Source organism: Fusarium proliferatum, assembly GCF_900067095.1.
Source record: "Fusarium proliferatum ET1 genome assembly, contig: FPRO_scaffold013, whole genome shotgun sequence".
NCBI lineage: Eukaryota > Fungi > Ascomycota > Sordariomycetes > Hypocreales > Nectriaceae > Fusarium > Fusarium proliferatum.
The window spans coordinates 420,312-443,081 of NW_022194802.1; the positions used below are offsets into that span (position 1 = coordinate 420,312).

Sequence of the window (22,770 nt, forward strand, 5' to 3'; positions counted from 1 at the left end):
GAAATAAGTGGCCGAATTTGTGTTGAATCTGTTTGTAGTGAATGATGAAGAAGGAAGTGGCTGGTGCGATACTGCTCAGGATATCACAGCCATTGATTTTGGATTTGTCGGTATAAGTGCCAGTGCCATGTCACTAACGTGCACATCCATAGCAGTGCATTGTGCTACGTATCTTGGAAAACACCTTTTGGAATTGCCTAAAATGGACATAGACATGGCCCCCATGAACTCATCCTTTGAAGGATTAGAACGGGTGAATGAACTCTGTGCCTGGGCTGATTAAGGGGTGTATAGGAGCGAGTTGCGGCCGCAAACTGCCGGAGGTCTCAGCTCCAACCCTCCAAGTACCATCGATTGAGGTCGTACTCCTATCCCACCATGAGGCATTTTCATCATGTAGGCAAGTGTCTGTCACCTCATCTTCATATCCACTGTGATTCAGGGTTTGAATCCCATCTACTTGGAGTCTTAGATGAGATCTGACCTGGGGCGTATAGCGTATAGAGGCTTTCTGGGAACGCGCCGGGCTTACCCGTGCGTGGCCTCATTTGACCACACACCCATGAAGTCTGGCATGACATGTCACTGGTCAAGTAAAACGTGGAGGTACATGGGGTTGCTTGAAAAAACGTCCGAACCGAACGACACGGGATCTCCCGGATGGCGCCGCTAACCGCTTGGCTTAGCCTAACTTCCTTTGAGGCTTACGAAGTTACGCCATGTCAAGCAGGGGGTGGCATTTGCTTTTACTTTGCTCTGTCAAAAAGGAAATTCGTTTAGCAATTACATGAAAACTAGCCTCCCATGCGCTACTGGAAGCTAGCGTGAGCTAGGTACGTCTACACAGCCTTATCAACGTCCATGTCGTCCATGCTTGAGGCATACATGTCGATGCCCCTAGAGGTTTTGCCTCTCTTTTCCTCTGAGTCAAGTTCCAATTACCCATCATGCACAAAGTCTTTGCCTCAGATTTCTTCAACTTCGAATTCCTTCGTCTCCTTGGCACTGTTCCCTTCCAGGGAGCAGAGGTTGGCGAGTGCTTGACTACCGCGGGACGCATCAAAGATGGTGATCCTGAGAGTTGGTATCGCGCCTGGCGTGGCCAGGCAGAAAAGGCACAAGCTCTAGCAGAAGAAGCTGCTGCTGTCGGTGATAAGACGGGCGCTTGCTGGGCTTATATCCGTGCTGCCAATTATTGGCGGGCCAGCGAGTTTCTGCTGCACTGCAAACCCGAGGATCCGCGCATATTGGCTTCTTCAAAGGCCAGCGTGAACGCCTTCGACAAAGGCTGGGTTCTCCTAGATGCCACTGTCAAGAACTTCGAGATTCCTTACGAGAAGGATATCAAACTGCCGGGCAGACTCTATCTTCCTGCTCCGCACCACAGGCTGCCTGGCAAGATTCCTGTCGTGCTTCAGACTGGAGGCTTTGACTCTACTCAGGAAGAGCTCTACTTCTATGGTGCTGCTGGTGCTCTTCCCCGAGGATATGCCGTCTTCAGTTTTGATGGACCTGGTCAAGGCCTTCCCTTACGTGTTGGGAAACTGAAACTCCGTACAGACTGGGAGTACGTCGTCAGCCAAGTCCTGGATTTTGTCACAGATGGCGTAGCTCCAGAGTATGATCTTGATCTTGAACGGCTAGCCATCTTTGGGGCTTCCCTCGGCGGCTACCTGTCACTACGTGCGGCAGTCGATCCCCGAATCAAAGCGTGCGTCTCTTGTGACGGGCCTCTGGATCTATTCGAGATAACCCGTAGCCGCATGCCACCCTGGTTCATCAATGGTTGGCTCTCCGGCTGGGTAAGCGATGGGGTCTTCAACTGGGTGGTAGATGGCCTCACTGCCGTGAACTTTCAGATTGCATGGGAGTTTGGGCACGGCAAATGGGTTTTTGGGGTCGAAACGCCGGCAGATGTGCTACGCGTCATGCAGAAGATCTCGCTCAAAGGCGGATACCTGGACAAGATCAAGTGCCCCACGTTAATAACTGGCGCTGCGGATTCGTTCTACTTCACGCCTGATATCAACGCCAACATCATATTCGAGGGGCTGACGGCTTTGGGACCCAATGACAAGCATTTGTGGATTGGTAAGGGGGTTGAAGGTGGAGGGTTGCAAGCCAAGATCGGAGCTCTAGCGGTTGTTCACCATAAGATGTTTACGTGGTTGGATAGTACTTTTGCCATCAAGCGGGATGTATTGTAGCTTACGTGTGCCCATCTTTCGTAAACTAAGTTTGGTCCAAACAAGAAACTCTTCGCTGTGTACGTACCTAAGGGCTTTGTAACTTACGCTTTAACATTCAGTATATTGCATACCGACAAGGGAGTGGAAATCAACGAGTATGGAGTGATGAACAACCTGAAGCGAGACTGTCTCACCAAAACCGGAATCGACCGGAGGGGAGTGTCGGATCGGTGTTCCGATAATGCAAGTCAGCATCGAAACTTCTTACTGAAATCAGCAGCTCTAAAGCAAATGGCAACTGACGGAGTGGGAGATATGGCGGGCTTCCGCTCATCAGCTCCACTAACATATTGCAACACTCTTGCATCCAGCCCAATATTAGTTACATGTACCAGCTAAGCCCCACCGTCGTCTGTGCGCATGCATCAAGTAAGCACTAGCCGAGAAACGCGAAAAACAAGGATGGGTCCAGGATTCGGGGAGATCGTCTAATGCACGCATATGCACGCATTGTGGATGATGAATCGGCATCTGTACTCCGTAAACGCGTCAAAATGACTCCTGAATCAAGGTTGCGTTCTTTTTCTGATGTGATGAGGCCATATCTTTCTGTAATTGCCGATATCAGCCCATCAAAATCCTTCGGCAGCGGACTTCGCCAAATAGTGCAATATCGGAGCCGAACGATCAAGGTTTGCCGATGATTCTCAAGATCGATCATTGGATTTGCAAGAGGATGCTTATTAGCCGTCCTTATGTAGTTCCCCGTTCTCAATAGACTTCAGGAAACAACAACGTGAACATCAAATTGATGGACAAAATGACTTCGTTTGGAACTCTCTACACGTATATGCCTAATGCGAGGGTTTTCAAGGTAAACATGTCTTTTGCATTACCTACTTTGCATTTTCGTCTAGCCTACTGACTCTTTGCTCAGATCCTCGCTGCAGCAAAACTCAACAATATCACCCTTGAGATTCCTGCTTATCAACACGGGGTGACCAACAAGTCAGCAGAGTTTCTCTTGAAATTCCCAGCTGGAAAAGTCCCAGCATTTGAGGGCCCTGACGGCTTCTGTCTCGTGGAATCTGACGCCATCGCCCAGTATGTCGCCCAGTCAGGCCCTCAAGCAAGTCAGCTGCTTGGCCAGGACGCTATGAGTTCCGCCAAGATCAGACAATGGATTTCTTTCTTTGCTGAAGAGATCTACCCTACTGTCCTTAACCTTGTTATGTGGCGAGTAGGGTTGGGTGCATTTGATGAAACTACCGAGACAAAGGCACTGGCCCAGCTGGTATATGATTTATCGGTACTGGAGAAGCACCTGAACACTGGTACCTTGCTTGTTGGAGATAAACTGACGCTTGCTGATCTCACTGGTGCTTCTACTCTCTTGTGGGCTTTCATGCACATAGTTGATGAGCCCATGAGGCAGCAGTACCCTAATGTTGTCGCTTGGTACTTGAAGGTTGTTCAAAACGAGGAAGTTGAGGAGGTTTTTGGGAAGCCTAACTTTATCGAGAAGAGACGTCTTGGGGCTAAGTGATGCCAATCCGGCATGTTGGTGTAGGAATATCTTCAGTTTTGAGAGACATGCCAAGAATAGTCCTGCCTTGCGTTGTGATGCATTCCAGTAAGCGTGTAAGCGAATGCCACTGAAGTTTGGAGAAACATTACTTAGAATATTAAGACATATATATAAATAACTCAAAACAGAAACAATATCTAGTCAGGTATAATGTACAATGATAATAATCAAGGCACTAGATAAAACACGATAATGAAGAACTTCATCCCGTAAGAAGAGGTGCAAGGCCAAACGAGCGTTCTTCAAAGTTGAGAACAAGATACTTCCTCTTGAGGAATGCCTTACCTAGAAGGACAACCTTTGCGTCTCCATTCTCCGTGCGCCCATATTTCCAAACATTGACATTGAGATAGCAAACAGACCCAGGTATGTCTGTCAGCTTGGTTACATAATCAGCTGCAGAAATCGTGTACTTCTTCCGGCCGTCGAGTTGATATACCAGATTGGGATATTCGTCTAAATCATCACAAGCAACCGTGTACCAATCCTGGTTTGCCGTGTTGTAGCCCGATGATCCCTGCTGTTGAATGTTCTGGATGATTGCCTTAGATGCAAGTTTGGCACTTTTGATGTGTCGGACCAGGTACTTGTACCCGTTCAGAGACAGGGGTGCCCCTAGTCCCTCAGATCCTTCGTCCACGACAGCTAGTGGGGGTGTCCTCTTAGCAGTCTTGACAGCCTTGAATGTAACAGCATAGTTCTTGGACAGCTTATCAGTCTTGACCCACATTCCTGTCAAGGACGTACTCCAATAGTTGCTGCGAGGTGGCGTTGATGGGTAAAAGGCATCACTGAGCCATTCGGGGTTCTGTATCTCGTACGATTGGAGTTCTTTGGCGCTGTACATTGTAGTATCCGTACCGCCAAACACTAGCTGTGCATCGCCCCCCTGACAGGTTGCCGCTGACTTGAGCACCTCGCACGTATGCCAACCAACAAGAGGTCCCATCTTGCCGTTCTTCCACGCTTGAAAGTTGACGGGTTCTGACGTCGCAGTGATGACCTTTGGTGTGGGGGCTAGGCCAAAGATTCCTCCAAAGGGAATAACAGGAACAACGCTGCCAGGGTAGGGGAAGTCGGAAACCTGCATTAGAGTGTCTTTGTTGCAGATTTCTCCAATGCAAAACTTGTCTCTTCCATAGTCAACGGTAAAGTTTGGCGCGAATGCAGTGACAGGCCACGTTGCTTGTGCAAAGGTAGTATTTGCGAAGGTCGTTGAGTCATGTTCGTTGAAGAACGATTGGCCTTGAGCAACGCAGAGCTCGGGATTGAATTGTGACAAACAACGTCCCGATCGGACAAAAGGAGCCATCCACGTCATGTCGCTGAGCATGGTAATGTTTTGTGGTGGAGAACCGACTGTAACATTGAAGAGATACCCGTAGACGTCCCATTTGGCTGGGATTGCTGCAATGTTACTGTTACCAGCCGAACGGTGTTCCAAAGTGACAGCGGCTGCATGACTCGGGCTGAAAGCTCCGAACACCTGCAGTGCAACGTGCAAAGTTGCAATGGCAAGCATTATTGCAGATAGTTTCGAAACAGAAACAAATGTCGTAAATAAAGTTCAGATGCCGAGAAAGTCTGTATGATATGACTGATTATATTCTGCAGAGAACATACAGGGAAATGATCCTCGTTTTATCACGTCTTGTAAGCGGCATCTCTGGACACGAAGGAATCACTTTTGAAATTTGAGGCACAGCGACGAAATTAGCAAAACACAATAGCGCCTATGGCGTGGCTACTACCGAATCTCATTGAGATCCATACAGCTCAAGTCCCCATTTCGAGACTACTAATATGGGCTGAGATGCGGCTTATTGGGGTCTGTGCCACAGCCTTACTTAGTTTCGCCAAGATGGGCACTCATCGGATCCTTCCGCCCCGCTAGCAAACTTACAACTGAGTCAATGAACCAACAAGAAACGGTAGTACCCGAGGGAGGGGGGTGCAAAAAGGAGGACAAGCACCAGAACCTGGTCTAGTGGGACAATGGGCCAGGGTGGCTTAGGAACTGCCATCCGAAGATTGAGTTTGATGGACATGGTTCGATTTAGGATTATTCTGAAACGATGGTTCTGAAACTTATTTCCGAATTTGCAATACTGGGTTATATCAGGCCCTGTGGCTTGGAATTTGCTAAGCAGTCAGCTTGGTCGAGCTACGACCTAACATTTAGGCAGATGGAACGGGGACTCAGACTTCATATTCCCCGATGCAGATTCAACTTCATCTCAGTACTCTCTCAAGTATCACCGCAAATTCCTTAGCCTTTCCTCTCATCATTTAATACCACTCCCTCGGCAATATGGTTCATCATCCAAGACTACTTTGTCTTCATGGAGGCGGTGCTTCTTCACAGATCATGCGTATACAATTCTCCAAGCTAGAGTCCGCCCTACGCAAAACGTTCCAGCTTGTCTTCCTGGAAGGCCCTCTAGACAGCGCCCCGGGACCTGGCGTTCTCCCCTTCTTTGAGGACTTTGGTCCATACTCCTGCTGGGTCAGCGATGACAAGTCATTATTACCAGAGGAGAAGAGGAAAGAAGAAACCAATGCAACTGCATACATAAAGACCTTCATGCTTCAATACGGCCCCTTCGCTGGGATCCTTGGATTTTCACAAGGAGCCCGTGCCACAGCAAGCATCTTGCTTGAACAACAGCGCGAGGCTTTTACTCATGACGCTCTGTTTGGTGTCTTCTTCTGTGGCACGTTTCCTCCCTTCATTCCTGATGCCCCTGATATCAGCCTACCAACCGTACACATATTGGGACTCACAGATCCCTATCTTCGCGAAGGTGAAGTGCTGTTAGAGCATTGTACGCAACAGAGTGTTAGGAGAGTTATCAAGTTCAATGGGGGCCATCACATGCCTACCAACCCAGATGTCACTCAACAGATTGCCGATGTAATTTCAATGACATACAGAACATCACAAAGGAAGAAGGTTTCAAACATCTGGAGAAAGAAGGTTCCAGATTGCCGATCTTTAGCGCTCGAGAGTTGAGATTCAGTACACCATACAGATTGGACATTTTAGAATAAAGAATAAGTCATAGCCATAGCAGTATATACTCATACTTTGTCAATAAGTCACGTTCTAATGAATGATTGTCTCCGCTTGGAGTTATGATATTATTCCATGACTTCCGTCATATAACACAAAGGCCCCAAAAGCATTAATACAAAAACTGGACTTAATCTTTAGGTTAAGTAATTTCATAGGTAAATTCCAATGAACAATTACCTTTAACTATATATATAGCTATAATATTTAAATCTTGGTTAAGTTCTTATTTAACGATTATTAAGATATAAATAATTCTATAATAAATATACCACAGAGAAATTATATCAACAGCTAATACAGTTCTTACCACAGTAATCTAGATCAGAATCAGCTCAAGTAATAAACTTCTATATTTAAATCATGTCGTTAAGAACATCACAAGCGCTACGATGCAAAGCATCACTGGAGGCTGTACTGTTGTTGGGCAGTGCAGTCTCTAGCGTGAGAATTTAAGGTTGCATTAGACCCAGAACATACCATTCTAGGAAATTCGTATCCATGCACGATCGGTAATTTCGATAGGTCTAAAATTGCCGGCCTGTCAGATCGGAGGCTTTACATACCCTGGACATGGCAAGATGTCGGGAGTCCTCGCCATCTCGCCTGATCATTCTCTCGCTGAGCTTCGTAATACAAAGGATTGCTCTCGCATGCTACTAGTTGAATCCTACAGACCTGAAAGACGCAGGTGAGAAACATGGGTGAGAATCCTGTACAGCTGTGGTGTTACACGCAAGCTTCCGTGTGCGCGTTTGCTTTTGTGGCTCTGTGAATGAAGAAACCGTAGTGAGTACAGGAAACTGCACTGGAACCGTCCGACGGAGGATTTCGCGATGAATGTGCCATCTTTTGGCAGGCCCGGGCGGTGCTTGGGACGATGTTAGCTGCTATTACTGTCTTCAAATATTCGCAAGTGGAAAAAGAACAGCATCAGTTATAACACTATTTGTCTTTTCTCCCCTAACCAATTACTCTTTTACGTAGCAGAATTGCTGTTTGTTTGTTGCGTGTTTCATGAGTCCCTGATAATGGCTCAGCCCGACAAAATGGCCTCCGTCAAAGATGCACAGCCGGCACCAGAAAAGTCGCTCTCCTCTGATCCTCAGCCTGAACCAAGCAAGAAAGGTGCCCGATTCTGGCTTATCTTCGTGGCTATTTCCTTGACAACTTTCCTCGCTGCCCTCGACACCTCCATCATCTCAACAGCGCTACCCACTATCACTGCTGACCTTGGGTCGGAGTCTCTTTACGTATGGATCATCGATGCATATCTTCTGGCTTCAACAGCCACCATCCCCATCTTTGCTCAAGCCGCCAACATTTATGGCCGTCGCAGTCTAACCCTCATCGCTGTTTGCATCTTCACGCTCGGTAGCGGACTATGTGGCGGCGCACATAACACGGCCATGATGGTTGGTGGACGCGCTGTGCAAGGCATAGGTGGAGGAGGCATTCTCACCATGAGTGAGATTGTCGTCTGTGATATGGTCTCCATTCGAGAACGAGGCATGTACGCTGGCATCATTGGCGGTGTCTGGGCTATTGCCGCCGTGGTTGCGCCCATCATGGGAGGTGCTTTTGCCCAGAACATATCGTGGCGATGGATCTTCTACATCAATCTCCCAATCGCCGGTGTTTCTCTGGTCGCTTTGGGCTTGTTCCTCAAGCTGTCTCGCCCACCGTCTGGTACCGTCAAGGAGCAGATGAGCAGGATCGATTGGGGCGGCAGCGTTCTTCTCATCGGCTCTGTCACATCCATCGTTCTGGCACTGAGCTGGGGTGGCTCTGAACATCCATGGTCGGGCTGGCAAACAATTGTTCCTCTCGTCATCGGCCTGCTTGCCCTGGTTGCTTTCTTTGCGTACCAAGCCGCTCCGTGGCTCAGAGAACCCACCATGCCTCTCAGACTGTTCAGCAACCGGACATCGTCCACATTGCTCGTCATCAGCTTCATCCATAGCCTGTTGCTGTACTGGATTTGCTACTTTCTTCCAGTTTACTTCCAGGCTGTCAAGGAGGCCAGCCCTACACGCTCAGCAGTCATGCTCTTCCCCATTGCCTGTACAAGCGCTCCCGCTGGCGTAGTTGCTGGCATCACCATCACCAAGACGGGAAAGTATCGTGTTTGGCACTTCACCGGATTCGTGCTCATGTCAATTGCCTGTAGCCTTTTTACCTTGCTTGATGCCCAATCCTCAACTGGGCGCTGGGTCGGCTTCCAGATCTTGTTTGGTGTCGGCACTGGAACAGTGTTTACTTCGACACTGCCTCCCATCCTCGCCAGTCTTCCTGATTCCGACGTCGCCACTGCAACTGGTGCGTGGACATTCATCCGCAACTTCGGATCGATCTGGGGTGTTGCTATCCCAGCTGCTGTCTTCAATAATCATGTCAATCATGCGGCTCCGAAGATCTCAGACTCGACAGTCAAAAGTCTTCTCGTTGATGGAGGGGCATACGAGCATGCGACCCAGCACTTCATCAAGAGTCTCTCTCCCAATCCGGAGCTCAAGGCCCAAGTTATTCAGGTGTATCTAGAGGGACTTAAGGTTGTTTGGCAGGTGTCTCTTGCATTTTGTCTTCTGGGTTTTATTCTTTGTTTCTTTGTTCGCTCATTGACATTGCGTGATGAACTCAATACTGAGTTTGGGTTAAAGGAGGAGAAGCCCAACTCGAATAACATGTCGAGTGAGGAGGGCGTTGTGAGGGACTGAGCACGCTGAAGACCCTGAAGGAAATTCGTACGAAAGGGCCATAACTTTGAGTTTTGTATTTATATGCCATAATTTGAGTCAATTACCTATTTCTCTGAATTCTGAATATGTTTATCTACTATATTTGATCTCATTATTGCCTTGCGTTGTTGGTGAAGTTTTGTTTACAGTTGCGTAACCCACGCCTGAGTCCTGCGCGATGACAGGGCACTGCACCGCTAAAACTGGCGTCATGTTAGGAGCTCTTCAGTGGTTCGAAGCGCTGAACATGCTCCGCTACAGGCCCGTCGCGCTATAAATTCCCAGTGTCCCCTTGATCTCAATCTCCCACTCAACAGAACACCTAGTCCTTTTGCAAACGTCTTTGATCATGAATTTCGATACGTTCTATAACATCATTGCTGGCCAGCCTCGCAGTGCTAGAGAAACCACCTCGGGCGTAAATCCGCTGGATCGTTCCTCTCTATGGCCCGCCCCTGTCGCTACCGGAAATGACGTTGAAGAAGCTGTTCGCTCTGCACAAGAAGCATTTCCCGCGTGGTCTGAAAAGACCTACAAGCAGCGCACGGAGCTACTGGAGAACTTCGCTGATCTCTACCTTGTCCATGCTAACGAATTTTGCCAATTGATCGCGACTGAGTGCGGAAGAACAGTGAGATGCATATTTTCACCTCATAGGACAGTTGCACGCTAATGCAGAAGCTCACCAGGCTGGGAATGCAGCAATAGAAGTGTATTTCGCTGCGCAATGGCTACGATATCCCTGTTTGTTTCAACAGACCTTCTCAGTAGGCACATGCGATGCTAACTAGGACAGCAAAGTATGAAGTTCCCGAAGAAGTTACGGAGGACGACAAGAAAACATCAATTGTTACTCATGAGCCTTTCGGAGTTGTTGCTGCCATCTGCCCTTGGAACTGTACGTGTCTCCCTGGAGAATGTCGGAATACTTGCTAACGCTTGGCAGTTCCCTTGATGCTCGGTAATCCCAATACTCTTCTCAAGCAGCATCAAGCTAATGTCTAGAAGCTTTGGGAAAGATTGCACCTGCTTTGGCTACGGGAAACTGTGTCATCCTTAAACCATCGTGCGCCAACTAGCAGATCTACTATTCTCCTTATCTTTCGCTGACTTGATATAGCCCCTTCACTCCATATTCGAGTTTGAAGCTTGTAGAACTAGCTCAGCAAGTGTTTCCTCCGTCAGTTCTTCAGGTACTTCATGGTCACGATGATTTGGGTCCCATGCTGGTCAAGCATCCTCGAATCCAGAAGATCACTTTTACGGGGTCTACTACTACTGGGAAACAGATCCTCAGAGATGCAGCTGAGACAATGAAGAGAGTAACTCTCGAAACGTAAGTGTATCTGATTGGCAACGTTTACTGCTAACTTGGTGAAACAGTGCTGGCAATAATGCCTCCATTATCTTGCCAGATGTCAACATTAAAGCTGTTATTCCCCAATTAGCAGGAGGTCTATGGTTTAACGCTGGTCAAGTATGCATTGCCACACGCCGCATGTATATCCACCAAGACATCTTTGATGAAGCCGTGGCTCAGCTCGCAGAAGCCTCAAAGGATCTAGCTTCTGGCATGGAACCGATCCAGAATGAGATGCAGCTCGTTAGGCTCAAACGAGCCCTCTCAGACGCAAATGCTACGGGCTATGAGCTGCTATCGCTGGGTAAGACGGAGGCTGCCGAAGGATTCTTCATTCAGCCCACTATTCTCAAGAACCCGCCCCCGGATGCAGATGTCGTGCAACAGGAAAACTTTGGTACGTGGCCAGATGTGATAATTCGAGTCATTTTTGCATCAACTTACACGCTCCCATAGGCCCCATCGTATCATGCATCAAGTTTTCATCCCTCGATGAAGCCATATCTTTGGCCAATAATAGCGACACTGGGCTAGCCGCAAGTGTGTGGAGTAGTGATGTTTCAGCGGCTAGACGTGTAGCCGCTAAGTTAGAAGCCGGTAATGTCTACATCAACGGCCCGCCTCAGCCGGATCCTTATGTGCCGTTTGGAGGCCATAAGCAGAGTGGATTAGGTGTTGAGTATGGGCTACCAGGGTTGTTGTCGTTCTGTCAGACAAAATCTACGTATCTGTACAAGTGAGATAGAATCACCCCCAAGTCTTGCAGCGAGGGGTATGCTTGTTCAATCTACCCCTGCCTGTAATGGCATTGGATGTTACGCCTTCCTGCATCCCAGTTGCAGCGTATTGCGTATTGATAGTTGGTTCATGGTATGGATATACACTATGCAGCTTTGAAGGATTACGCCGACACACATCTATTGGCACGGCGCACTGATCAGCTTATTTGTTTAATCTAGCCGTCACAAACCTTATCCATACATAGACATTCGTAAAATACTTTTACCCACATAACCGTCAAGGGCATAGGTCCTGCTGCAACTACAGTCAGTTTGCATGTAACCCTCCGGGTGGACGGCCTGATCCGCCGTATGGGCTCATCCATGCAACTGTCAGTTATGCCATTATTCGTTCCGGGAGCTACCGAAGCTGACTATGAGACGGCCTGCTTCTATTGTACGATGGGGAATTTGCAAAACCGCCTCGGTGACAAGTTTCGTGCTCGCTCACTAAACTGGATGCTCCTGTTGACGGCAGTTTATAGTGCGCCCGCTCCTCCAGTCGCTATTGTAATCCCCATTTTCTCTTTGGCTAGAGACCAACATACAGTACAGCACTTATTTCGTCATGGACTCTAAGCCACTTGAATATCTTTTGGGTCTAAACTCAGATGGTTCGGTGAAAAAGGTGTCTGAGGTGTTCGAGAACCTGACAGTCACCAACACTGTCTGCGCTTTCATCGCCTTATTTATCATTGTACCAAGAGTGTTTGATGTAAGTCAGCGTCTTACCAGGTATTAGATCTTCTACTGACCAAATTAAGTTCCTTCGAAATCTGTTTTCTCCTGTCATCTCAATCCCTGGCCCTCTCATCAACAAGTTCAGCCCTTGGCCATTGGAGATTGCCACATTCAAGGGGAAAAGGTATGTAAACCGGATCTTGTATCCCAACATTGGTTCTGACATTGCCTTGAGCCATCAGTTTGCTCGTGCTCTTCATCGCAAATATGGCCCCATTGTGGTCCTTGCCCCTGGGATGGTATCTATTGGTGACTCCAAGGAGATTAAGCGAATCATCCAGAGCGAAGACTGGGCCAAGTCCGAAGCCATCTACGGGAATTTCAGACAAGATTTCCATCGTCCAACGCTTCTCGCTTTTACTGAGAAGAAGGCCTACTCTAGACGCAAGCGCATGCTGTCTTCTATGTTTGGTATCCGCTATATCCGTAGTCTGGAGCCTCTCATGAAGTCTTGTGTCGATGCTGGTGTTGCTCATCTCAACAAACTTTGCGACAACCCTTCCAAGAGTACTATTATCAATCTTCAGCACTTTATCCACGGGTTGGCTATTGATACCATTGGAGTTACTACCTTTGGTGGTAGCTTCCACGTTGTCGAGAATGGAAGTCACCCTCTGCCATCTCGCTTGAAAGCTGGTATGAAGATCTCTGCCGTGATGCAACTCATCGGTTGGATCAAATACATCCCTTTCCTGCCCAAGCGAGATCCATACATTGAGAAGTTCACATTTGACATTGTTGACAAGCGTCGCAAAGAGGCTGGAGCTGTCAAGTACCAAGACCTTCTGCAGCATCTCGTCGATGTCTGTGATGACTCTCCCGGCTCTGAGTTCTGCACCTCAGATGTCCAAGACGAGAGTGTAATTCTGCTAGCCGCTGGAAGTGAGACTACTGCAAACGCAGAGCTCTTTACAGTCATCCAGCTTCTGAAGCACCCCGAAGTGATGACGAAGCTCATTGCAGAAGTTGACAAATGGTATCCTCCCAGCGAGCCTGACCGGGTTACCGAGTGTGCTTACTCTCAAACTGGCATGACCTATCTCCAAGCCTGTATCGACGAGACTATGCGTCTGATTCCTGGGCAGGCGACTGGAAGTCCCCGCGAGGCATCCAAACAAGAGTCTCTTCTTGGCTACAAGATTCCCCGAGGCACTACTGTTTTCCCCAACACTCAAGAAGCTCATCTTGACGGCAGCATCTGGGAGCAGCCCGAGAAGTACATACCCGAGAGATGGCTCGAGATCTACTCCCAGAATCAGACCTCCACTATGCCCTACTGGCCTTTCTCTGCCGGGAGCAGAATCTGTGTAGGAAAGAACTTCGCTTCTCAGGAGATGCATATTTCCCTAACGACTCTTCTGCGCAAATTCACTTTCCAGTATGTCCCGGGCCAGGATGAGACGACCGTGTTCCGCATTGCGCAGCAGCTAGAGGCGGACTCTTACAAGGTTCGGGTGAAAAAGAGGTTTTGATGTATAGCAATATCTGAAATGAAGAAGTAATCGGCGAGAGATCCACAGAGGCTCTAGATGCCGGACTTGGCTATTCTTCGTCTGACGAAGAAGGTCACGGAGCGATGTAAACGGACACGAATAGAAGATGTGCACTAAACAATGGCCTGTGCAAGGCGCGAGAAGCGACTGATCACGCAGTATAGTCAGACAAGGGGATCTTCCTCTTCTCAGGTGCTTACTATATGTTCATGTAATGCTTGCAGGTCATATTCGCTCTGAGGCAGATGTAGCCAATCTTAGTAATCGAATAGAGCTAGTCCGTTTCAGACAGACTTGGGTGCATGGAAGTATATAATCGCTGAGCCCCCTCCTTGATCGAGTTCAACGTATAGCTTTTCCTCCTCAGCTTTCCTCCCTCTTATTCACTGTTCAGAATGGCAGACAAGTCACATGTCAACAATGTCCCCATGCAGGGTAACGGCGCTTACAGTTCACATGCAGCCCTTCAACATGAAGCCATGCTCAAAGCCCTGCCGCTTTTCCAGGCTGCAGCTGAGGCCATATCCAAGGTCGAATCTACTCGAGTATCTATCGTGGAATATGGATCAGCCCATGGGAATAACTCGTAAGTTATCACCTCGACGTTGGGCTCTATGTACTCATAGCTCTCTAGTTTAGAACCAATGGAGGCAATTTTGAAGTCTATCCCTGCTCGATCACTGGAACTACTTTTCAGTGACCGCCCGGAAAACGACTTTTGTACACTGTCCAAGACCGTCACTGCGTGGGCTGACGGACTAGTTGGAAACCAACATCTCCATCCCTTGTTCATTAGTATGATCCCTCGCAGCTTCTATCAGCAAGTCATTCCACCAAATTCTGCGCACCTCGGTTTCTCTCTCGCTGCGCTCCATCATCTCGATTATGTTCCCCAACCTACCGAGGATGGCCAAGATGAGTCCGAGCTCCTCCAGCAGCAAGCTCATGTTGATCTCGCAACCTTTCTGAAGCTTCGCTCTCAAGAAATCGTATCTGGTGGATCCCTCATTCTCTCTTTCGTCGGTCAGGCCTCTGCTGGTTATGAGAATTATAGCGGACCCGTTGACGCCTGTCGTAACGCCATGATCCAAATGGTTCAACAGGGCAAGATTCCGGTATCTGTCGCCCAAGCCTTTAGGGTGCCGACCTACAATCGAACACTGAGCGATGTGAAAAAGGTTATAGACGAGTACACGCAGACTTGGAAACTTCATGATCTTTTCGAAGATGATGTTATGCATCCGGCTTTTCATGAGCTCAAGATTCAGTCGAACGCCAGTCAGGAGGTAAGCCACAAATACGCAGAAATCGTGATCGATTGGATGATGGCTGTCTGCTCTGGATATTTTACCAAGGCTCTTCAGGTGGGATCTCAGGGGGGCTATACCCAACAGGAAGAGGAGGGTTTGCTTCAAGATTGGGTTACTGGAACTAAGGAGATTTTTATACGTGATTATAAGGATAAGGAAGTTATTTGTTCTTTTATATATATCCGACTAGAGAGGCTTTAATTAAGAGTCAATTGTTCAAGGTTTCGCAGACCTCTCGAAAGCACAGTTCGTTCCATTCATCTGATCTACTATAATAAATGTCCAATCCCTTCGCAACTTGTCTACCCCCAATTGATAAGCGGTGTTCCTCGTACCAAAATATCAAACCCATCAATTAATCGCGTCGGAGTCTGGGTTATGGGCGTGAACTCTGTCCAATCCATGGCTCCAACCCATGCGTTCGCAAATGCTTCGCGCTTCGTATTCTCGTTTCCCCAAATGCCTCGGACATTCTTCCTCTTTTGTGCAACAGTATCTCCTGTCGCTTCTTTCCCTTCCCATGATCCATCTTGAACTGGGCAGGAAGGAACTGGAGCAGATATAGCTCCGGTCTCGAGTGTGATGGGAAAGATTACGTTGCTTATCTTGAAAGGCTTAATCTCATCTTTGGAGAGATGAGGTCTTGGTGTACGGACACTCAACCCATATGTAGACGAGATTGTCGATGCTGAGCCATCGAGGAGAGCAGACTTGTCCGCATTGGAAACACTGGGATCTCTGGTCGAATCATCTGTTGTCCGGCGCGATTGATTAGCAAATACTCCACAAGTACGTTTTGCTGACTCACACGGTGACCACAATGCTGCGGGAAGGTTTCCCGATATGACATCTGATCGATACTGATCATCACTGCTTGTGTCTGTGACAGTGATTATGAGATCGGTCTTTAGTCCATTGCTACTCTCTGTCAATTGCATGGGTTTAGCATAGACTTTGTTAGCAGCTCCCACAGCGGTGCCATTCAAGTAAGCCTGTGTGGTTGCCATGTTCGATCGCACGTCAAATGCAAAGGTCCCGGCTCTCACAGTCCAGTGACCTGTGGTGTCGTCCTTTGAGGACAACCCTGATCCGCACGATATCTTCAATTCCTCCTTGTTGCCTTGCCCATTTTGCTGAAGCATACTGCGAAACGTATCTAGACAAACCTTATCAGGTGCATTTTGTCCATTACTGTCGCCAAACATCACAGTCACGTTCTTTATGGGGACCTTTATGGTGAATATGCCATACACTGGAGGCCCGCACATGTACAAGCTGGCCGAAATATCAAAGCCGAAACTCACCCAGATGAAGAGGACATAGCCGCTCCATGAGACGCTGATGTCGATAGAAACTTCCAAGACATAGTGGAAAGGGTCGAAGTTCATGAGAAAGTCAATCATGGCCGAGAACGAGGCGTGAAGGCCACAGACATCACATGTCGCGAGCATTGAAGCTCCTCCCATACACGCTTTTGGTGTAATTGCAAAATATGCACCAGCCTTGACAAATATTCGATCCGAAACTTGCCACGAGATACCAATCCGTGGGATCTCCTGAGGATAATACGATGGCGGCGTGTACTTGGGATGATACCCTCCTAAAGCAAATACCCAGTCCCCAGCATAAAGCGAGGGACCAAACCAAGTACCGGCGGCAAAGCCTCCAGTGAGACGACACGAAGAGTCGATCACATATGAGTTCGGTGAAAGGGATCCATAGACTAGCATAGATCCATTGACCAGATTAAATACCGCGGTAATACCAAGCTCGACGGAAGCGAAGAGCTTCGTGGCTCCGCTTTGAGGGATCTGCGCTTTACAGTCGGCAAAAACTCCAACATGTGAGAGAGTGCCATTTTGGATCTTTAAAACGGCTGCGATCTTTGCGTCAAGCATATTGAATGCAGATCCTCTGACCCCAGCGCCCACCCAGAACGAGTCTGCAACGGGTGTGATCCATGTTGTCTCTGCAAGTTCAGTAAATATCTTCAGAGGATCAAGTGGCGCTGGTGGCTGGCCCATTGCGATCAGCGGAAACAAAGATACCGAAGTAGGATCTGGAAATCTGATGTCGGAGTTGTATCCAAAACCCGCAGTCACGTCAGATATCTCGATCCCATTGATGTTCAATAACGGCCCACCCAAGGCCAAGATGACGAAGGTTGTCTTGATCACAGCGCCATCTCCTTTCTTGATGGTCCCGTATGCGCCAACCGCCTGGAAGATATATGGCTTGAACGCCGCAATCACCCCGCCCATGTAAAAGTCCCCGCGCTTGATCAATGCGCCAGCAAGATCGAGCGGGGGAGAGTCGATTGCCAACCCAAACCCGGAGAATGAGGGGATGAAGCTGAACGTGTCTTTGGAAAGATCAGAGAGCTTGAGCCCGAGTCCAAAATCCATGATCTGCATCTCAACGGGTCCAACCTTCAGTGTTGCGTCAAGCACGACAACTATGTTTCCACTTTCGAACTTCAGCCCAATGTTAGAAATAGTCAAGGGGCCGAGCCTCTTCTGGAAGTTTTTAGTCGACGTATTTGAAGTTGTGTCGACCTTCCTCTCAGGGGGCAATACTGAAGGGTTAACCCAGGCATTTTCTTGGGCATTCGATGCAGTCTTGTCGTTAGTTTGTTTCCCAAAGGTGTGGTTCAGAAGGACCTTTTTATCCGACATGATGCCTGTGTGGAAACCAGCCTTGAAGACTTCCTCATCTTCACCACTCATAATATTATCAGTTTCCATGGCTATTGCTAGTGATGGATTCAATGCTGTCAGATCGCTCTGCTTTATATCACTATCCGTCCACAGAATGTAAAGGCTGTCGAAAGGGCTCTTGAACTGCTTAAGAACGGGTATGTTCGGCATAGGTATCTCAAACTGGTTGACCGAAATCAATAGGAAGCGCTTCAATACACTCTTCTCGTCTGTAGAAGTATATTGGCAGTATGTGAAAACGAATCGGTCGACATGCAATTTGGCCCGGAGATTAATCTTCTTGTTGGTGCCTTGCAGTTCTGGACTGACTTGAATGGTCAGTCCCGATTGAGAGCCATTTCTAACGAGAACAAGGCCGCCGACGAGGTCAATTATGCTCTTCAATAACCCATCACTAGGACTCAAAGTACCCAGAAGGTTCTCAATGGTGATGTCCTGGCTAACAGTCTCTTCGAAACTGAGATCCATATTCCACCGACCGTCCAAAGGGTAATTATACTTGAACAGCAAGTGAGGAGGCCGCGATCCATCGTCTCCCAGGCCAATCTCTACATCTCCCTTGATCTTCAGCTCTGTGGCTTGCTGGGAGACGGTGTTCGAACCGCTCTTTTGCATTGCATACCTGATAGACAAATTGCGCACCATGATGGAACCCAATACTTTGACCAGAGACGTTTGCTGAGATGAGTCGAAGAACTGCCAGATATGAGCGAGACTGAGGTCCGCCACGTCGGCTTCTATATCCCAACCATGGTTAGAATCGTAAGAGAAGATGCCAGTCAGAAGACTCGGTCCCAGCATGGAATCCATATCTATGAGATTGTCCGGAGGAGAGATCTGAACTGCCAATTGAAGGCCCAGAGTCTTACCTCCAGGGCCGTACGTGCCGTTGATTGACATTTGACCCAGCGAGATGGTAGGTAGTCGATCACCTGGAAGAGTGCAGTCCTCTAGCGTTCCCCAGATAGTCACAGTCCCGTCCTCGTATCCGAAGCCAAGCGCGGTCACATTTGTTGGGATACCAGCTGGAGGTTGCGATACTTCGAACCCTGGTATGAGCTTGAGAAGGGAAATCGACGAAGCAGCTGTGGGTTGTGGTCCATAGTCGTCACAGACCTCATAGGCAGGGAGGAGCCGATACGGCAATCCTTCAACGAGAGGGGTAAGGTTAGGCGTCCACAGACTCGCTTGAAAGCGCAGCTGACGGGGAGGGCCAGTTTGGTATGCTATACATATGTTTGCAGACACAGGGGAGTCGTCGTCCCCTGTAGCATGAAAGCTAGCCTCGAACTCCAGCGCCAGGCTCTTGGGCGTGAATGACGCGGCAGTACTGTCGTATGGCAACACGGCCCGCCGAAAGGCGATGCTAGGGAAGAAATCGCTCGGTATATTCGCACGGACATCTGAACCCTCGGGAAGCTTAATAAGGTCTCTTAGTTCGGCGATCATGCCGTCAATCGTCAAGAGTTTTGGTCCGCTGCGGAGTGTTATTGCCGGATCATCGTCGTCTCGAAGAAGATCAATCTCAATTTCAAGGGGATCGACGTTAAGTGAGAGCTTCAGCTTAGAGTGAAGCCAGATTCTCGCGAATCCTTGGACAGCAAATTCAGGGCTTTTTTCGTCCCCCTGAGTTGTCGCTCTTAAACTGTACCACTTAAAGGTCATGCCCAAATCTTTGAGGGAGACGGATATGCCCAAGTTACCAAGGATCTCATTGAAGGACTTTGTAAAATCATCCCCCACGTTACCCAGTTCAAACTCCAATCTAACGGCCGTTAGATCTCCTAGATACGGAACATGCCATATGGCAGATCCTCGCGATCCAACCTCCTGCCTGAGGTGCCAAGTGGATCTCAAGATCAGGCCTGCCAGGGATGACTCAGAAGAGTTGACAAGGTTTGATGAGTCCCAGCCTAGGTAATCGTCTAAGGTCTTCATGATGTTGGAGCCAGTGCCTTCCCATGTTGTTATGTTCGGTGACAGTCCAAATCCAATCATCCCCGTGCCTGGGAAAGTACCTAGTCTCGAAACGATATTGCGTTCGGGGTCAAGTCCTACTGCTTTGTTCAAGTTCAGAGTCGAGAATGTCACCCCGTTGAGTAGAGACAATCGAAAACTGCTCGGAATGCCGTTGGTCGTGCCATAATTCTTAATGGGGTCCTCATCAAAGACGCCAACGATCGACTTGACGCCTGCCCATAGTCGCATCCAAGAGAGCCATGCATCGTCAGTGGTATGAACCGGGAGGATAAAGGGCTTCTCTGTGCTCAGAGGACCAGTTGTGTCAAACCCAATAATGCCACGAGGGAGTGTAGCCACGAATGAATCCCAGGCGTGCCCGACTGGCAGTGGAGTTAAGGATGGCGGTATATAAAGTGGGTTGCTATCGAAGAAGCTACTGCAACACAGAGCCCAAGTTATCTTGTTGGATATCTGTCCCGGATCTATTTTCGGGTCCTCAAAGAGAATTTCCTCTTCATCCGTGTCGTTGCCCCCAGCAGCGCTAACGAGCGTAGACAGCGAACCTGTAGAGATTTGTGAGCCATTTCGTGTGATCTTAGTCCTCTTGAGGTTTGGAAGCGGATTTGCCGCTTGATTTGTGGGTTGCCTTGACACAGTCCGCAAGGAGATGTCTCCGTTTACCTCGTCGGCCTTGCGCTTTTTCGGGCCTGCTTTGACGTCTCTTTCTGGAATGAGGTCTATTATGAGCTTTTGGGATTGTTTTAGATAGTAAACCCTGTTATTCGGTTTGAAACGTTTCGATAAGGGATAAGCTTGCAGGACGCCGATGAACCAGACCTGGTCCCCTGGACGATTCGCGGTGCCCGTGCTGGCGGCTGAGAAGCCGGGCGCTGTGTTGGCTCCAATCTCGGAAAATTGCTTGTAGCGTTCCGAGAGCTTCGAGGCGATGAAATTGAACGCTCTCCTCCGCGAGACCGTATTATTCCGCGCATAATTCTTACCCCAAAGTTGCAGCTCGGTCCATGCATCGTCTCGAAGTTTGGATGCACCTTGGTTGAAAAAGTGTGCAACCTGCTGCTGGTACTTGAAGATCTTGGCTGCTTTGCCAGTCTGGCCTGATGGGATCTGAAAGAAAGGCTGTGTTGAGAAACGATGGAACATCAGATAGTCATTGTGGGCGTCGATAGTCATCCAGTGAGGATACTGTGTAACCCAAAGAGAGCGTGATACATCTGGCGAGGGCTTATCTTTAGCCAGACTATCGAAGTACCCAACGAGGTACAAGAGAGTCTCAGGACTCGGATGGCCATGCTTGTGACCTGCTGATATGATCACGTTGGTCGGTTTATACTGAACCAACATGTTGAGGGGTGTAGAGGACTTTGCGCCGTGGTGACTAAGTTTAATGTTTGGGATTGTCACATCTCCGATCCAATCTGCAATATGAGACTCGTTGGCATGGTTCAGATCCCCTGCGAAGTAATGTGACACCTTCCCCCCAGGCCAGACGATGATATTTGCGATTGACCGCATATTGGTGATGGTAATGGGCGAGTCTATCAGTGATACCTGATTCAATATTGTGACGTTATTGCAGGCCACGCAGAACATGGCTGGTTTCTTATACCCGCTCCCCTTGGTAGAGTACAATCCTTTAGCTCCCCCCCCGGGCAGTTTTTTCTTACCAGGTACGAAATCCTCGAAGAAGTCGGCCCCGATCAGGGTCTTCCCATGGTAAAATTTGGCACATTTTTTCGACTTGCCCATAGTAATCGTTGGGGGATTGCCCTTTTCCACCTTGAAATTGCAGCCATTTGGGAAGTTGTCGTCCGGGGCGTATATTGTCGTAAGTCCTTCATCCTTGGACTTGAGAAACGGAATCTTTCCATCTTTGCTTTGGTTGTTGATCATGAGACGTGAAATGCCCGCCCAATGATCCGTATCCCAATGTGTAACGACAATGGCGTCGAGCTGCAGCATCGGGGCCACAGGCTTGTTTTCGTATACAGAGGGAAGTGCAGAAAGGAGTTTCTGTATACGAGTGCAGCCATCGCAGTTGCCATCGCCGCCGTCTATCAGAACCACTCGGTCATATTCGTATGTGGGCGGTGCTTGCGGTTTAGTGAAGCTTGCTTTTGCGCGGATGTGGATGGCAGAGTCTCCGGCTCCCACGTTGATGTGGAATGAGTGAACAACCCATTCGGAGCTCATCGTGACAAAATAGATCCAGATATAAGCTGCTTACTGCCTTCTAAACGATGATTTAAGAGGCAGACTCCCTCGTCGTTAAGCTTGAAGTGAAGCACCTGTACCGATTCAGGGGATGGACGTTGCGGTTGCTTTCTGAAGTGATGGGCGTTCTTGCACTAGAATAGTGCCAAAGCAATACAGGTATCCAATGAGCGTCTATGCATCAATTGCCCTACTTCCTCAGGTGCAATAAATACTAGCGAATAGCCGCCAGAACGCCATGTTCCGTAACCGAGAGCGAATGATAGTCAAACACGACATACAGTACGCCATCCATTTCAACCCATGCAAGAGGGTGCAGATGGCGCGTGGGGGTACCATCAGTCATAGGTTTTGCCATCCAATGAAGATAGTCCGATCGAAAGGGAGCGAGATCAATGAGGAGAGAGGAGGAGAGGGGATGATAGCTGAGGTGGCTTAGGGTGGGTAGATGTGTTCTATCAAGGTCTAGATCGCCGCTTGGTATGTAGAGTGACTTCCCCGGACCACCGGTATTCTTGAGCTCCGGAGGAAATATATGAAAGGTTGGTACTGTTTCTGTGATATTGCAGTATCAGATATATGATATAC

At 48.6% G+C, this 22,770-nt stretch overlaps 9 protein-coding genes across 9 annotated transcripts; 7 read left to right on the forward strand and 2 right to left on the reverse strand.

The window, feature by feature from the left end:
- Nucleotides 1–947: 947 nt before the first annotated feature.
- FPRO_12772 (fusarin C cluster-hydrolase) lies at nt 948–2,207 on the forward strand (the record flags this gene model as incomplete). The annotated part of the gene is made up of 1 exon (XM_031223324.1): nt 948–2,207. One exon carries the CDS (start codon nt 948–950, stop codon nt 2,205–2,207), a length of 1,260 nt encoding a protein of 419 aa, XP_031088695.1.
- An 832-nt stretch (nt 2,208–3,039) lies between these two features.
- FPRO_12773 (fusarin C cluster-translation Elongation factor) lies at nt 3,040–3,735 on the forward strand (the record flags this gene model as incomplete). Its single annotated transcript, XM_031223326.1, has 2 exons — nt 3,040–3,063; nt 3,127–3,735. 2 exons carry the CDS (start codon nt 3,040–3,042, stop codon nt 3,733–3,735), a joined length of 633 nt encoding a protein of 210 aa, XP_031088696.1.
- A 244-nt stretch (nt 3,736–3,979) lies between these two features.
- FPRO_12774 (fusarin C cluster-peptidase) lies at nt 3,980–5,299 on the reverse strand (the record flags this gene model as incomplete). Its single annotated transcript, XM_031223327.1, has 2 exons — nt 3,980–4,422; nt 4,525–5,299. The coding sequence occupies 2 exons, from the start codon at nt 5,297–5,299 to the stop codon at nt 3,980–3,982; spliced, it is 1,218 nt and encodes a 405-aa protein (XP_031088697.1).
- A 789-nt stretch (nt 5,300–6,088) lies between these two features.
- On the forward strand, nt 6,089–6,790 carry FPRO_12775 (fusarin C cluster-oxidoreductase; the record flags this gene model as incomplete). Its single annotated transcript, XM_031223328.1, has 1 exon — nt 6,089–6,790. One exon carries the CDS (start codon nt 6,089–6,091, stop codon nt 6,788–6,790), a length of 702 nt encoding a protein of 233 aa, XP_031088698.1.
- A 1,109-nt stretch (nt 6,791–7,899) lies between these two features.
- Nucleotides 7,900–9,567, forward strand: FPRO_12776 (fusarin C cluster-transporter; the record flags this gene model as incomplete). Its single annotated transcript, XM_031223329.1, has 1 exon — nt 7,900–9,567. The coding sequence occupies one exon, from the start codon at nt 7,900–7,902 to the stop codon at nt 9,565–9,567; it is 1,668 nt and encodes a 555-aa protein (XP_031088699.1).
- A 370-nt stretch (nt 9,568–9,937) lies between these two features.
- FPRO_12777 (fusarin C cluster-oxidoreductase) lies at nt 9,938–11,688 on the forward strand (the record flags this gene model as incomplete). The annotated part of the gene is made up of 8 exons (XM_031223330.1): nt 9,938–10,219; nt 10,278–10,332; nt 10,385–10,486; nt 10,535–10,549; nt 10,597–10,654; nt 10,709–10,924; nt 10,972–11,345; nt 11,405–11,688. 8 exons carry the CDS (start codon nt 9,938–9,940, stop codon nt 11,686–11,688), a joined length of 1,386 nt encoding a protein of 461 aa, XP_031088700.1.
- A 607-nt stretch (nt 11,689–12,295) lies between these two features.
- Nucleotides 12,296–13,940, forward strand: FPRO_12778 (fusarin C cluster-cytochrome P450; the record flags this gene model as incomplete). Its single annotated transcript, XM_031223331.1, has 3 exons — nt 12,296–12,442; nt 12,492–12,592; nt 12,644–13,940. The coding sequence occupies 3 exons, from the start codon at nt 12,296–12,298 to the stop codon at nt 13,938–13,940; spliced, it is 1,545 nt and encodes a 514-aa protein (XP_031088701.1).
- A 416-nt stretch (nt 13,941–14,356) lies between these two features.
- FPRO_12779 (fusarin C cluster-methyltransferase) lies at nt 14,357–15,472 on the forward strand (the record flags this gene model as incomplete). Its single annotated transcript, XM_031223332.1, has 2 exons — nt 14,357–14,547; nt 14,596–15,472. The coding sequence occupies 2 exons, from the start codon at nt 14,357–14,359 to the stop codon at nt 15,470–15,472; spliced, it is 1,068 nt and encodes a 355-aa protein (XP_031088702.1).
- A 101-nt stretch (nt 15,473–15,573) lies between these two features.
- On the reverse strand, nt 15,574–22,161 carry FPRO_12780 (uncharacterized protein; the record flags this gene model as incomplete). Its single annotated transcript, XM_031223333.1, has 2 exons — nt 15,574–16,022; nt 16,080–22,161. The coding sequence occupies 2 exons, from the start codon at nt 22,159–22,161 to the stop codon at nt 15,574–15,576; spliced, it is 6,531 nt and encodes a 2,176-aa protein (XP_031088703.1).
- Between the last annotated feature and the right edge of the window lie 609 nt (nt 22,162–22,770).